This window comes from Galleria mellonella, unplaced genomic scaffold (genome assembly GCF_026898425.1).
Source record: "Galleria mellonella isolate WM207_F2 unplaced genomic scaffold, CSIRO_AGI_GalMel_v1 utg34, whole genome shotgun sequence".
Lineage (NCBI taxonomy): Eukaryota > Metazoa > Arthropoda > Insecta > Lepidoptera > Pyralidae > Galleria > Galleria mellonella.
Genome location: NW_026442081.1, coordinates 1,124,654 through 1,141,109, shown reverse-complemented (window position 1 = coordinate 1,141,109; position 16,456 = coordinate 1,124,654). Strand labels below are relative to the sequence as shown.

The 16,456-nt window shown below is 34.4% G+C and overlaps 1 protein-coding gene across 1 annotated transcript; it reads right to left on the bottom strand.

Moving 5' to 3' along the window:
* Positions 1–1,778: 1,778 nt before the first annotated feature.
* LOC128201095 (uncharacterized) lies at positions 1,779–13,892 on the bottom strand. Its single transcript, XM_052896789.1, has 11 exons — positions 13,632–13,892; positions 11,139–11,204; positions 10,431–10,927; positions 10,145–10,377; positions 6,726–8,255; positions 6,319–6,604; positions 5,208–5,434; positions 4,570–4,793; positions 3,714–3,851; positions 2,864–3,062; positions 1,779–2,503 (listed from the first exon to the last, which is right to left on the bottom strand). The coding sequence occupies exons 1-11, from the start codon at positions 13,890–13,892 to the stop codon at positions 2,154–2,156; spliced, it is 4,011 nt and encodes a 1,336-aa protein (XP_052752749.1). The 3' UTR covers positions 1,779–2,153.
* Between the last annotated feature and the right edge of the window lie 2,564 nt (positions 13,893–16,456).

Genomic DNA, 16,456 nt, shown 5'->3' with positions numbered 1-16,456 from the left:
GCTCAGATGTCATTCCTTTTCTGTACCAAAATTGGTGCTGTAAATTCACTGCCATATCTCGCCCTTCAAACCGAAACAGTCACAATAACACAACTACTAAAAAAATTATTAAATAATTCAGCTATTCTATTAGGATCACGGTAATAATTTTTAGTTTTATTTTTAAATTCATTAATTATTGTCCATGGCCTTTGTTTTGTTTTTAACACATTAATAAAGTAATTGTTTTGTGCTTTTTTTGTTAATTTCAAAGCACTTTTTATTGAGAGGAACTTTTCTGTACCAGTCTCCCCTCTGGTAGATAGTTCCGACATCGAATAAATATGTAATAAAACTGTAAATTTATTTGAACAATTTTCAATACGTTTAGTACAAAAGGCGGTATTATATACAAATAGATGCATAATTTTTTTTCTATTTAAAATCACGTTCTTATATACCAGTATGATTTTAATTAAAGAGAGCACACAAGTATTCGAGTTTTACAATCTTTAATATTATGTTCAAAATTATCATTACATGTTACATAGACGCGTTGGATCGTTTTTGCTAACTTTAAGTTAAATCCTTGTAATAATTGTTTAAATTCGAAAAAATATTTATCGGCTTTCAACATATCAATCAATATATAATCATATAAGTAGTATTTATGTGTTATATGTGTATTTCTTATGTATTATTATGTATAATTATTTCAGTATGCTGCTATAATTGTGTCACATATTTTTCACCACATCTGCCCTTTATACGCTTTCTGTTTTTAAGAATACCATATGACATTAAGTTCGCCACTTGTAAAAAGTTTTATTGTGTAATAAAGAATCAATAAATAAAAATAAATAAATAAATTTATTTCAAATTAACCGTTTTTAGTTACATATGCAAAACTTTTTTATTTAAAATGTTCTTAGTTTGATTTTAATTAAACATTATTTATATATACCGAGCAGTAAGTGCTTTATATTATTCCCAAATTCGTGTATAATATAGTATATATCATATATGTGTATAGTATATTTGATATTCATATATATTTATTCGTTTATATATGTAATTTTAGTATGTATGTATATCAATAATTAGTAGTACCGCATTCGAGTATTCTGACACATCCCTATGGTTGACTGGGAGAGGATGCTTTTAGCATTAAGTCCGCCATGTACACATATTTGTACTAATGAATAAATAAATAAATATTTCGTTAATAATAGTTTATTTTTATTAATATTCAATTTTAATCTCTTTTAAAGAAAAAGAAACGTCATTTGTACATAACGCGTTATATGGAGGGATATACTATAAACGCATTATATGAGATCATACAAGCGCGTTATACGAACTATACTCCTGAACGAATAGGGGGATTTTTATGTAGGATTTTAGTAGTTTTGAATGAAAAAAAAATTCATTTTACAATATAAACATTTATTTACACAACATAGAACTAAACACAAATTTGAGATACTTATTCTTAAACTAAACAAGGTGATGTGAAGTACAAAGAAATAGAAGGAACCTCTAAAGGAAAGCAAGTAATAATTGAATAGTAAGTTAAATTCAGAGGATGATAAGTACATTTTTGTAAAATTTTTATTTGCAAGACTTGTGCTCTATAAGATCCAGTTCAAGTAGTATGACTGTTACTAATTATATATATATTTTCGAAATCATTGTGCAAAGTTATGTTATAGTTAGCAACTTGTTAAATGTTGAAACCTTTCATCTAATCACCTATATATTTATATGTGAGACGACCATGCGATGCAAACGATTGAATCTTAGTATATCCTATATATTTATTATGCAATTTAGTCAATAACTTGCCTAAAGACCATCACACCTCATCTATAGAGCTGCTTACACAATTGACCGTTTCAATACGAGTATAATTTTTCTATTAAAAATAACGCCAATGGAGATTTTTTATAAACAAATTGATGTTTTTAATTTTACAACTTTCATTTTATTCTGAAACATGGCTACTTTAGTCGTTGAGCAAATCACTAATAATTATATAGGACCAACACAGGAGTGAACTCTATTCAAATGCAGAAGAATTATCAAAATCACGAACGAAAAAGTTTCACGAACACTTCATAACCAGGGAATCGTTCATTTCACACTGCTAATAAAACTTGTTTATCACAACATATTCACATAATAGAACAGAGTCCGGACAGTTCATTGCCTTTATTCGCGGGTGGTTGCCTACTGAATTGTACATCTTCCAGCGTCGGTTTCAGCTTGTACGACAACTGTGGTTCTTCGCCAGGAGGCAGAGGCTCATCATCCATGTTTATCTCTTCGAGCATTTTATTTTCCTGTACATTACTCACAAAAGAGGGTATCGACTTAGATATATTTATACGTATGCTGCGCGAGGTGACTGGCGCGGGAATCGCCTCGAGTTGCACGTTCCCGTCGATAGAGGACAGCACTGTTACGTGTGTGGTATCGACTGCGGTGGGGATGGTCTCCTCTGCTGTTATTATTGGCTCATCGTCTGTGGAAGAGGTTTAAAATTAGAGGACTATATATCATCACTTGGGTAATGTTGATGGAAATCTCTTGCAATGATAATTTATGAAACTGGATGAAACAAGACAGGTTTGCGTGTGTAAAAATTAACTTCTTGTCACATTAGCTATTTAGTTTAAATAACATCATATGTAGTATGCTACATGGACTGAAGTATGTTTTAGTTCATTTATTATGACCAATAGTTTTCTTTCTTTTCATGATTCAACATCAATTCAGAATAAGTGTTTGTATTGCACGCGAATCGAAACCGCAACAATAGCAAGGTGACGTAGCTACGTTACAATAAGTGTGAGAGCTGTATAGTAAAGCAATAGCAACTGACCAGGGTCGATAGGTTCAATCTTGACGCGTACGTTGGCCATGTCGATGGCGGCGAGTACGTCCCGCTGACGGCGCTGCTCGACCGTCTCGTCGTCGGTGTCGGCGTCGTCCTCCACGTCCACTTGCTCCACCGACTGGGCCTCGAACACTACGTCGTCCTCGTCGCCGTCGTCCTCCATCGGCTGGGGCATAGCCACCGTCTCATCATTATCCTCCACGATCTGAACACAATAAATGTACAAGGTGAATTTTTTTGCCGTACGCAATATTAGGGATCTACCCTTGCTAAAGTTACAGGGTATGGAGACATACCCCTTTTTTTCAGGCGTTAGATCGTTGCTGATGTTGAAAAGCAGAGTCAAGAAAATAAAATCAAGAGACTCTAACGCCTATGAACCCTCACGAACTTTTCATTCAAAATTTACGAGTCTTATTATATTCTTCTCCTTGGAAGAAGAGTAATCTCGTATGTATACAGATACACCTGAAAAAACTGAACTGCAAGAGAGACATAGAAAGAATTGAAAAAAAAAAATAGAACCGGAAAGGAAAACCAGAGCCAAAGTAGTAAAACGTAGTTTGAAGGAAATTAATTTAAAACAAAAGAAAAAGAAAGCGAAGAAAATAGAAAGTGATGAGACACCAGGGAAAACCAAAGATAATTGTTATGTTATGGTAACTTTTTTATAACAATCTGCAATATATTTGTTACACTTAGGTACATAAACTAGATCAATTTGACAATTAATCATAAAGTAAAATAATAAAATCTAAAATGTGTACGAAGGGTAACCACTTTCACCTACTCTGTTGTATCTATGGAATCATATTTATGTTAATTATAAACTCACCTCTACGGGTTGAGTGTTCCTGTCGTCAGTTTTAACGACCTCCACAACAGACTCGTTGTCCGACTGCGACATTACGTCGTCCACGTCCTCGATCTCGATGGACGACTCTCGGAGTGGCTTCTCTTTGGTTAACGATGCCTGTACACAAAATCATATATATGTAAAGACATCCTCATTAATAATGGCCAAAGATAATGACAAATAACAAGTATGCGTATGATTGTTTAGTAGATAAATACTTTTTAAGTATCCTGATTGATGTCTATCGTCTGCCAAAAGAAACTAGAGAAGAGAGAAATATACGCATGATTTCTAGACGAAAAGATGTTGCATATGATATCCAGTACATGGCGTAAAACATGGCGCAAAATTTCAAGCGGTTAAATTGCATAATAAATTATCCAATGCATTAAAAACTTTTGAAGATTGGAGAATTTTGAAAATGAAACTTTATACTCTTTTGTTGGAAAGATGCATCTACTCAATTGATGAATTTTAAAATACTCTTTTAATAATTTATGCGTTATTAATGATATTTGCAAATTAATTGTAATGTTATATTTTACAATTATTATTGGTTATTTTGTTGCTTTATATTTTTTTTTTGTTTTGTTATATTTTATGATACCTTCTTGTTACTTATAAAAAATATTCAATAAAATGTAGTATTGTAGCGAATAAATTGAATTGAATTGAATTGAATTGTTATCCCAATTTAAATAAACTCATAGTTATGCTATTTTAAAATCGCAAATAATAGAAACATTCGACATAAAAAATATTATTTAATTGATTTTTTATTTATATTAGGTACTATTAGACATGATCAGATCAGGTATTGGTTTGAGAGGCCAACCTTGTAGTCGTCGAAGCACTGCGGGTGGTAAAAGTCGTCGTCGTGGCGCAGCGAGTTCCTCAGATGCCATTCCTCCTTGTCCTCGTTGTAGAACTGCTGGAAGCGGTCGCCGCAGACGGCGCAGTGCTGGTTAATCAGCGCGCCGGCCGCCACGCTGGGCGCCTCGGCCGCCGCCTCCGCCACACCCTTGCCCGCCGCCCCAACAGTCTCGAACCAGTTTTTTTCTAAATTATAAAACAATATTACTATAGATGTGGCAATGCATATGTAGTACCATGAACGTCAGTATATTCTGAGATGTACTAATATATTCTGTGGTACAAAATCCCTGCAAATATTTTCCATAAAGACAGGCTTAATTCAGGACGGACAAAGCGTTTGCTATCCCTGCTGTTACCAAGCATCCATAGTAATTGCTCCAGATCGAACTGGAAAGTGCTCGTTTACCACCTCGGTGATATAAAAAAAATCAAGTAAGTAATAGACTATGAGCATATTATAAGTAATAGTCTAAAAATTGGTTGCATGACATTTGCCAACAAACTTGTATAAAGTGTAAACAAGTAGCAAAGGGTACAGTAGCGTGGAAGACGAAGAGTAAAGCCATGCGTGAAGAGAGACCGGAGGCGTCCTCTCACCTCTGTTCTCGAGGTCCTCGATCTCCTCATAGTGCAGCCAGTCGGAGTGGTCGTAGTACCAGGGGCGCGAATGCGCGCGGCGGACCGAGTCGCGGTCGCGGCGGTTCTGGCGGAAGTGCCAGTCGAGGTGCTGCGAGTAGCGCACCGTGTGCTCGGGCGGGAAGCGCACGTCGCAGCCCGAGCACTGCATGCCGCCGTACAGCCGTGCCACCAGCGCCTCCTGCTTCCTGCACGTGCCCACGCACATTAACACATTAACCTCATCATATTATGAACACAACAGATTGCGACCACGCTAACCGTAGATGCGTGCGATCACACTTAAATGACTCGATGGATTTCATTCAAATTTAGTGCAGTGAACGCTCTATATGGTATAAGCAACCTCTCAATAAGCAATTTCTTTAAATTTTATTTATTCTACTCAGCTTAGTTAGTAAAATAAGTAAGGAAAAATATTTTCCAGACGGTAAGTATTTTTTATACTCTTTTTTCCCCTATAAGCAAATTTTCTCAATAAGATTTTTTTATTGAAAGTAGTTCAAATGAGTCGCTAATATAGAGAGTTCACTGTATATAGTTAAATAAAATTTTATATTTTAAAATTTAATATACGCCGGCAAAACTGCAAAAGAACAGTTTTATAAGTCCTATTACCCTATTATATTATTGTACCCTGAAAAGATTTTTCAAAATTTTATCTACTTTCCCTATTTACGGACAAAAGAACTAATGGGTTTAATATTTTATAGAAAATTTGTAAAATTTTCTGATTTTAATTCAGCTAACGATTATTAACGACAGTAAGATAGAGATATAAAGTACAAACTAATATTAAATGCTATATAAACACACCAATTTTAAATACATAATCGGGACTTAAAGCAGTCGTGGTGCAATACACGTAATACAATATCTGTAATAAAAAAGCAGATGTACTATTTACCTGCAAAGGTTTTTTATCGCGTTAAATCCCGATTGCATATTTAAAATATATGTAAACAACGCGAAAATTTTTAAATTAACTGATAACACCAATTGCCAGGCCCTAAATCTAGGATACTTTACATTATGGAAAACGAGAAAGTTGATTATATAAAATGTTACTTACACTTTCAAAGTTTCACTTCTCAGCAAATCAACTTTATGGATGACATTCTTATCCTCTTTTGCCTTCGGTTTGGCCTCTTCTTTCACCTCTTCCTTGGGTTCAGTTTTTAATTCGTTGTTGACCTGCACTATGCCACTGGCAACCAGTTTAGCAAACAAATCATTCACATTTATGTTGGCCAGGATTGGGAACATCGGCTCAGCTGAACTGTACTCTGAAGCAGACGCGGGTGCCATTGTTGAAGGCGTGGCACTCGCTAACATGGCTACACCTGAAAATGTACTTACTTTTATTAAATTAATAAACAATGCATTTCATCATCATTTCAATGATTCATCATCCATGTTGAATACACATCATTTCAAAAAGCAATCTACAGTAATGACAATTCTAAAATAATTAAAAAAAAAACCTACCTTGTGTATTACTGTCACTGTTAAAGCCGAGTGTCGGCTGCATGACCGGTTCCATTCTCGTGCCTTCCATATTTGCTATTTCTATGTGACCAGCCTTTATGTGACTAGGGAGTGCCGAAAATCTAATGAAAAACTTTTCATTGCCTATCGATATCGGTTTAGGTAAACCGTCAAACTCCAGTTTAAACGGTTGCTCGTTTATTAGAACAGTTCTCAACGAATCCACGAAGCGTATCGTGAGCACGTGTCTATTGATGAAGAACTTTTGTACTTTAGCATCGAGGTAGACGGGACACCTCTGTGTGGCGTTCACGATGACATTGATTTTGCCAGCAACTAGATCTGTGCGTTTAGTCTTTCCGATATCAACTTGGGGAGGCGGCCCTTCTAATTGCACTAATCTAGGTCTCCCATCGATGATCGTGCCGATAGGCTGACCACCAAAAATGCATTCGTACCATCTGCCATTTATATAAAGCTCCCTCGTCGGCGCCCCAAACCGAATGTTAAACACTTGACCGTCGATCTCCACTTGTTTGTAGCCTTCATTGAAAGATAATACTACGGAATCTTTATTATCGAATCTAACTCTTCTGCAGCCGGGCAAGAATTTGATCTCTCTTGGATCATCCCAGTCCATCATGATGACAGCTGTTTCTCCGTAAAATCTAATCTCCTTCGGCACTCCATCGATTTGGATCGTTTTAACAGGATCTCGATCTATGTACTCTAAAATTCTAAAATCTGTAGGTGGGATGGCAATTCCTGGCGCGCCGAGAGGAGGTGGGGACACGGTCCTTTCGTACGGCTGGAGAGGGCTCTCTCCCTGGCACATGCCAGGTGTAGGCGTCGGTAAGGGCAACGGTAGCCGCGGGTCGAACGGTGGTCTCATCGCTCTCTTGTCGAATTTTCCTCTAAAGAACTGTTGTGCTGGATCACGGAATCTTCGCGGTCCGTACACTTTGACTCTCGGTCTGGGCTGCCCTCTCCACATGGGCGTGAATGGTGGGAACATCGGCATCGCCGGAGGCATTGGCTGTACATCAGTAGGCGGGGGACCATCGCATCCATCCATGGAGTTTGTATTCGTTCTCATAATTATATTATATTCTTTATCATTCTCCGAATTTGAACTATCTGATGGGGTATCTATGAAGACAGGGGTAATACTCTCATCAATATCTTCAAATTTATTTCGATCAGTCGGCGATGACTTGGGACTAGCAACTTTAGTATTCTCATCAATCGTATGCGACTTGAGTTTCCTTTCGGACACTTCTAATGACTCCGGCTGTTTTGCTTCTTTTAATTCGAGTTTCTCGTTCAGCTGCAGTAATTGGCGCATTAAAGCATTATACGGACTTTTGTCCAATTGGCCATTACTTGACTGTTCTTTAGCTTGGCGCATGTTATTACCGGATATTGTTTTTTTATGGTCCTCTGTGTCGGAGTCATCTGTGTTATCGGTTCTCAAATCTATATCTTCGGAACTGAGAGTACGACGTCTCTTCTTTCCAACACCTGATGTTAAAATGATAAATATTAATACAATAAAAAGAAAATCGTTTTATAATCAATTTGTTATGATTGACAAAAACTGTTCTTTAACAGCTACATTAGACCTGCATAGGATTTGACGCCTGCCAAGCGTGTCAACTACCCGCAGTGGACAGTTAAACTATAAACATATACTATTTTATGAACTATCACAAACTAAATTTATATAACAATTTTTTGACTAAATCTATTAAAATAATTTAAATTTAGAGAAATGACACTTTAGAATCGACTTTACTGTTTTCATAAAAAAATATGCCAAGTTATTTCTTAATTATGACAAATAAAGAAAAACAGATCATTAGTATCTACGAATAGTATATACAAATGTAAAAAAGGAAAAAACATTTGTGTAGTTAAATTAATAATAAAAATATGCATATATTTGCACTGACAAGGAAATCAACAAATCAAATACAACCGTTTCATATTCAGTCTAATTATGAAAAATAAAAAAAACCCCAGGTTACAGTCACACCCCCTTACAATACAGCGCCATCAAGGGGTTTGATGACTTCAAATATGTCACATGAATGATGCAAGAGGCTCAAGATCATACTTTGGCAAAATATGAAGGAGAAATACAAAAACAGACGATGTAAAAATTAAATTAATAATGTAAATCACTGAAGTAAGTTATACTTATTAATAAGACATTCATTGTCACCATACAGTATTCGATAGTTTTTGAAATAATATCCTAGATAAAATAATATACTACATAATTAACGTAAGATATCACAATTTGACGAAGAATGGTTTTTAAAAAATCTTCAAATACGGTATTCGTCTAGCCGTCATTGATACAAGTCGAATACTATATTCTTACCACATGAATACTTAATAACTTCTAAACTCAAACAGGAAAAGCTTCGTAACATACAGTGGAATGGAAATTAAGGTGGTAATAAAAATTATCAAGTTTATGTGTGTTGACAATGTTTTTAACAGTAAGCACTTTTCCTACCTATAACATGTCATGTAGATTTTTGGATACTAAATGAGCATTTTATATAGTAAATAGTATTCCCCAGTTGGAGCGTTACATTAAGAACTGCTTCCAAGATGTACAAAATACTACGTTCCTAAACAAGTTTTCTTTATCCCCAAATAAATTAATTTTCACAAAAATTACCCTCCCAATTTATAAAGCCATAGTGTCCTATAATTGTATAACAATTAACAGTTATGTTTAAAAAAAGATTGTAAATCCTTTTTATCCAAAATATGAAATATATAATATCATATATACTACTCATATAATCAGTTTCCAATTTCCAAGACAAGAATCGATTAGGAAAAATCATAATAAAATTAATCATCAAACTATTCCCCCAACTGTATAACAAAATTGATACTAGAAATAATCATGGATTTGGCGGTCATTTACGGATATTACGATAGGGAAGAGACACAGAGAAGAGAGAGAAAAGTACACTACCCTGGGCATATAATATAGCATATATAAATTAAAGAAGCCCTTCAGTAATATACCGTGCAAAGGAAAAGTGCTTATAGAGTAGTACTGTAATTAACATAAGACTGCAAATTAGACAAACTCTGTGACCGTGCCAAGATACTTAAGTTAACTATAACCTATAAAATAACTTATCTACTTTTTGTAATTTGCGGAACTTAGCAATAAAGGGTTATATAATATATGCGACGTAAAACAAATTAATATGAGTACTCCAAGAGTTGTAAAATATTTTATTTTCACACAAGTGCAACCTCAATACTTCCGGCTCTCTGTTATAATTTAATATCACAGATCATAGAAAATACCAAAGACTAACTTTGTATTTTCTATCGGCCCTAACCTCGCATTTTGTTAATATTGAATGATATCTTACTTGATGAATCATTTTCAGTGTCTGTCTTATCCTGCTCGGTCTCGGTGTTGTTCGTTCTCATGTGCCGTTCCCTGTGGTAATTTTTGAGCTCCTTGCTCCGCGACTTCTTCTCCGGCGAGGACTCGCTCGAGCCGCTCTTGCCGTCGGCTTCCTCCCGCTTCTGTTTCCTCTCTGCGCACAACCCTTTCCGTTTCTTATTCGGAACCGGCGAGTCCCTGTCTGCCTCCTCGCCCCTATTTATTTTGGGTATGGGCGGGAGGTTGTTGATCTTTTTGGGATCGGGCACTTCTCGATGTAGTCACTGATCGTGTTCTCGGTAGCATCAGTCTTCTCCTGGGGTTTCTTGTGGACGTCGTTCCGGCGCACGTCGCATTTCCGCTCGCTGGCGTCGTCCGCCTTCTTGGGGCGGGGATCATCGCGGGGCCGCGCTTTGTCTTTCCGCGGGTGGTCGTCGCGGTTCTCGAGGCGCGGGTCGCGGCGGCGCGGGTCGCGACGGCGCGGGTCGCGCGGGCGCTGCGGCGCCTCGTCGGGCCGAACGTCTATCGTGATCCCATTTTTGCGTTTAGCAACATGTTCGAGAGATTTAATGTCGAATACGTTGGGCGCGATCGGCACTTGAGGCACTACAGGTATGAGCGGCATCACAGGAGCCACCACGGGCGCCGCGGCGGGCCCGGTTGGCGCGGACGCCGCGGCGGTTCGCAGTCGCGCCAGTCGCGGGTCCCTGCGGGCGGCCGCTAGTGCACCACTCACTGGCGCTATGCGTCTAAGCTTATTCACAGGCTGAAACAAAGATCATATTGAAACATTCGTCCACTGCATATAGCGACGAGTCTGTTAACATAAAATAGCTGAAAAATATATGTATTATACCTACGTTCAAATACAAATTCAGAGTCTAATCGCAGAAAATTAAAAATATAGTTCACTAATTACCGTAGCAAGTAATTGATTTCAATATTTAGTATCAGATATTTAAGCATCAGATACTTACCGGCCCGAGGCGTTGCCTAACCGGCATCGTCGACGGCACAGTGGGCGGTTTTATCACACTTGTAATCTGCGAACAATAAAAAAAAAAAAAAAACTATGACATTCAGAGCGTTATATGATGTACATAGGGCTGGTCATGGACAAGGTTTACAAATTACCATCAAGTGGACCGTCAATTTGTTTGCAATTCCGAGTGTCTTAAAAAATCTAAATATTTTCATAGTAACCGCAAATTAATTATTGTTACACCGCCACCTAAAAGTATCTGGAAATTTAAGAGACCTAATTTTTATGAAATAATATCATACGTCTTTATAATTAAATAGAATGGCATAGTTTTTTTTTTTATACAACTTAGAATGGCAAACAAGCTGACGGCCCACCTGATGGAAAGTGGTAACCGTCGCCTATAGACATGAGCAGTACCATGGACATAACAGAGTATACTGTTTTTCCCATGATACCCCCCATGCGTTGCCATTCCTGAGGACTCAGGTGTTATTCCTCTGTACCCAGTAAATTCAGTAAGTTCTCTTACAATTTATTAAACACACTTTGGGTCATGCATTATATCAATAAAGCTATTATAAAATAAATAAAAATGATAGAAACGTCAAATAAAAATAAAATATGTATTTTATTGTATTGTTGTGTTTATAAATTGTCTTGCTTATTTCCTATATTGCATAATGCAAATAAAGTATACTCATTCATTCATTCTTATTCTGTTATTTATAGTTATTTTGATAATCAGATTTTATTCTTTCATTTTTAAAAATTATAACTGATAAATCATCAGCAAATAAAACACATTGATGTTTAGTTATGTCTGGCAAGTCATTTATATAATATATAGAAGGAATAGCAGAGGTCCCAATATACTTCCTCGTGGTACTCCCGATAGACTACAATGATATTTAGATTTAAAATTCTTGTTTATGTTTGTATCGTCAAATTTATTTATTAGTACTGTTTGAGATGAAGCTTGATATCCATTTCAGAGTAGGACCTCTAATCCCGTATCGTTCGCACTTATTTAATCATATTGTATGATTTAAATTATCTAAAAATATATATTATATAAAAATATTTCTGTTACTCTCTTTTTATTGTCTATATAATGTGTCAATTTACGAATAACAGAAAATACAGCTAATTTTGTCAATTTTTTTTTTTTTTTTTTTTTGGAATCCAAATTGTTCATTTCTAATTATATTAAATTTATTAATAAAATTATTCAGTCTAATAAGCATCAATGTTTCAAATACCTTTGACAATATTGAGTTTTATGTAATGTTTAACGTTTAATTTGGTTTTGTCATCTTTTTTATGTAGTGGGATTACTATTGAATGTTTCAATCGATTTGGAAATATAGCTAGCGTGAAAGACAAGTTCACAATATACGTTAACACTGTGGCAATCTCGTTTGCAAACTCTTTTTAATATGTGAGTTGAGATATCATCAAAACCCACAGACCTAGTATTTTTCAAAGATTTTATAATTTTAATGACTCCAATAAAAGTACAAGGTATTATAAATATTGATGAATTCAAGTTTTGAATATTTTTATGCTGGCAATTAGCTTTTACATGATTTTTTTGTATAAGACATAAAATAAGCATTTGCAATATTTTGAGGATCATTTATTTTTTTATTCTTAACCTTAATACATTTAATTTCTTGTTCACTTATATTTCTCCTTTTTTATTTATAACATCTCAAGTGGCCTTGCACTTATTTCTTGTCTTATTGACAATACTATTACTATTATGCCTTCTTTTTAAGCAAGTGATGCATTTATTTAGAATTTTTGTATATTTAAGATAAGTTGATTTAGTTTTACTTGCATTTTGTTTATATGCATTATATCTAAGTTTTCTTTCATGTGCGTTGCGTTTTATTCCTTTGGTGATCCACTTAGCTTTATAAATATTTTCTCTGATTTTGATTTTATTTATTGGAAAACAGAGATTATACAGAGAACAAAATATGTCATGAAATAATTGAAACTCAATATTTAACTCTATACTAAAATAGCATCACAACGGCCTACTTCATTTCATCATCAATTAACAATTTAATGATAATAATTATAATTATTATCATTAAATCAATAATTATTTAATGAAACATGAAATTAATTTATGTTATAAATAGTTTATAATGCAGCATCTGATGTTACGAGGGGAGGTCAAAGAGTTTGCGGAAAAGGGTTGAAATTAAACATTAAACTATTTTTCCTTTTTAATATATTCTCCAATTAACCTTAATACGAGTACATTTTTCGAATCTCTTAAATAATTTGTTTATACAATCGAAAAAAAAAAGGTTTATCTTCGCTGTTAAAATACGAGTAGGTCGAAATTGCAGACTTGACTTCTTCATCGTCGCCAAATTTTTTTCCATACAGCTCCTTTTTCGTTTTTGGGAATAAATAATAGTCGCTGGGGGCCAAATCTGGAGTGTAAGGTAGGTGGTCTAATTTTTCAAACCCTTATAGGTGAATGGCAGCCGTCGCAAGATGGCACGTGTGGACGGGAGCATTGTCGTGCAAAAGGAGCACACCTTTTGACAGCTTTCCTCTTCTTTTTTCCTTGATAGCTTCTTTCAATCTGTCCAGTCACACCACGGTCTTTATAATCGATCAGCAAAATACCTTCTGTATCCCAAAAGATAGTCGCCATGATCTTTTCGGCCGATTCTGACACTTTCAACTTCTTCGGAGGAGTTGTGCCTTTTTTATGCCACTGCATCGACTCTATCTTCGACTCAGGTTCATAGTGGTGAACCCAGATTTCATTTCCTAAGCTCACGCTTGTCTAGTAGTTGGAAAAAACTTCACGCGAGTCTCGAGTGGATTATTTTTAGGATTAAAACAATACCAACATAAATAAATAAGTGGATATAATCTGTTTTTTCTTTGGCACAATTAGTAAACCGTAAACAATGTTCGCATGTCTCGATACTGCAATTAGCAATTTCATTCGGCGTTTTTTTTATATGTTTCGACATATTTTCAATTGTAAGTAAAAAAAAATATATATATAACATCAAAATAGATAAAAATCAGTTTTAAAACATATAAATGTAACTGTTTCATACGATACTCCATTGGCAAGTAGGTAAATTTTAAAATTTGCCTTACGCCCCTTACTTTTGGGGCCCCAGTGTAAGAAATATAAATATTTTTCAATTATTCCTATTGAAATATGTGCCGACCTGCAATATATAAAATTATTCCAAATTTCATTTTATATATTTATTTCAAATTTTATATATATATATGGTAAACACACATCAAAAAAGTCAACATCCCTACAGCTCTTTGCATTTCATAATGTAAAAAATGTCTCAAAATCCAAATTTGTACAAAACTTTTTTCAAATTATTGTTTAAATCATAAAATTGATACAGAATACAAAATTTTAATAAGCTTTTGAATTTGTGAAAAAAAAAATGTATGTCCTCTAGATCAAAATAGTTTACAAAATAATTTATTTGGATAAGGATTAATAAATAGGTATGAATAACATGTACAACGCGACAGCGTTATTATTTCTACTTCTATGACTTATTAAATTCGTAATATGAAATAACCGATTTGAACAATTCAAAAAGTAATCTACATAAATTGAGACAGTTTTGAAAAAATTTACATACAATACAAATCTTTCCTCTTTATAATATTAAAAAAATATTATAATAATATTAATAAGGTACTTACACTGTATCTGGTTCGGTATCGGTAATAGTCACTCATGTCGAAATATTGAATTCACAATTTCACGTAAAACAGTTTAACACAACTAGCTCAAAAGGCGTACGCGCACTAACACAGCCCTTCGTTCAATGTCAAGTGTTTCGACTACAACAGTCCACAGGACTACCCCTCCATAGTAATTGATAACAAACAATATTATGGTGTCTTCGAGCATGATACTACAGTAATGGCCACAACTTAATATTCCTAATATAATTATAATTAATTTAATAGGTTTGCTGAATGGGAACTCTTACGCAGTTAAGCTCATTTGCTGTATATCTTTATTTGATATATAAATAATATAATAATTATTTACAGAATGACATAATTTGTACTTTAATATTAATTGGCACTGACATTGAACTGAATCTAATATTTTGTTAATGATTGATTTTTTAACATACTATTATAATTTTATTATTATTAATCGAATAAATAATGGATGTAAAGTAACTTATATGTATGTATTAGTTGTAATGTAACTTGTACATAGCCAATAATGATGTTGCATGCTTTAGACTATAAGGCGAACATTTGTACTTCACACTAAATCAATATCTGTAAAAACAATGTTCTGGCAAATAAATCTATCTATCTATCTAATAATAATGTAATTTTTGGATACAATAAAATATAAATAAAAATAAATCAATAAAACCCCCAAGGGGGAGACCTATGTACAGCAGTGGATGGTGATGATTTAAAATTTACTTATAAAAATATATACATAAACCGTCTTTATTAAAAACGTTCATTCTCATTTTTATACTTTATTGAACTGTAAGTACTATATGTTATTTTTCTCACTTTCGTGCATAGTATAGTATATTTTATATACGTGTATATCTTATATTTGTTATTTATGAATATTTATTCGTTGATATATGTAATTTTAGTATGTATGTTTATCAATAATAACTAATACCGCATTCGAGTATTCTGACATTTCCCTAAGGTTGACTGGGAGAGAATGTTTTTAGTATTAAGTCCGCCATGTACACATATATGTACTAATGAATAAATAATAATAATAATACATAAATAACCATCTATCGCATTAATAGTTTAACCGCTCATAGTGATTGGAAAACTTACGCACCTTTTGTCACCTAGTTCAGCAAAATCCTAACGAATTTGATTTAAATGTAATATTATATTGACGTGTGGTCCCGGCATGGAATTGGCCATTGCTTCCATTCCCGTGGTTGGTGGTAAAATTTAATGATCAATGGGATGATGGGAAACAGCGACCCTCTTAATAACGAAATTCTGAGGTAACAAACACAAAAAAAAAATAGAGGCGAATACTATCCAAATAAATGCCTTCCTTTTTGGTATTGATTGAATATGTATAAGTTAGAAATTCAGAAAAAAATACCACATACACGTCATATTTCGAATAGAGAAGAACATGGGTTACTTTTCATTGTGATCAGTTAACATGACCCTGGTCATGCAGACAGAGTCGAGGGCAAAATATAAAGGCAACGTAAACAAATACATATTTTTATATTCTTCATTAAAAAACAGTGAAGGAAACTTGCACCTACATAT

Excerpts from the sequence above, each read along its gene's own strand:
- LOC128201095 (XM_052896789.1), bottom strand. The coding sequence starts at position 13,892 with ATGCAGTGGCATAAAAAAGGCACAACTCCTCCGAAGAAGTTGAAAGTG. Across the intron at positions 10,928-11,138 it reads TTAGGCAACGCCTCGGGCCG|CCTGTGAATAAGCTTAGACG; the intron begins GTAAGTATCTGA and ends TCTTTGTTTCAG. Across the intron at positions 4,794-5,207 it reads CGAGGACCTCGAGAACAGAG|AAAAAAACTGGTTCGAGACT; the intron begins GTGAGAGGACGC and ends TTTATAATTTAG.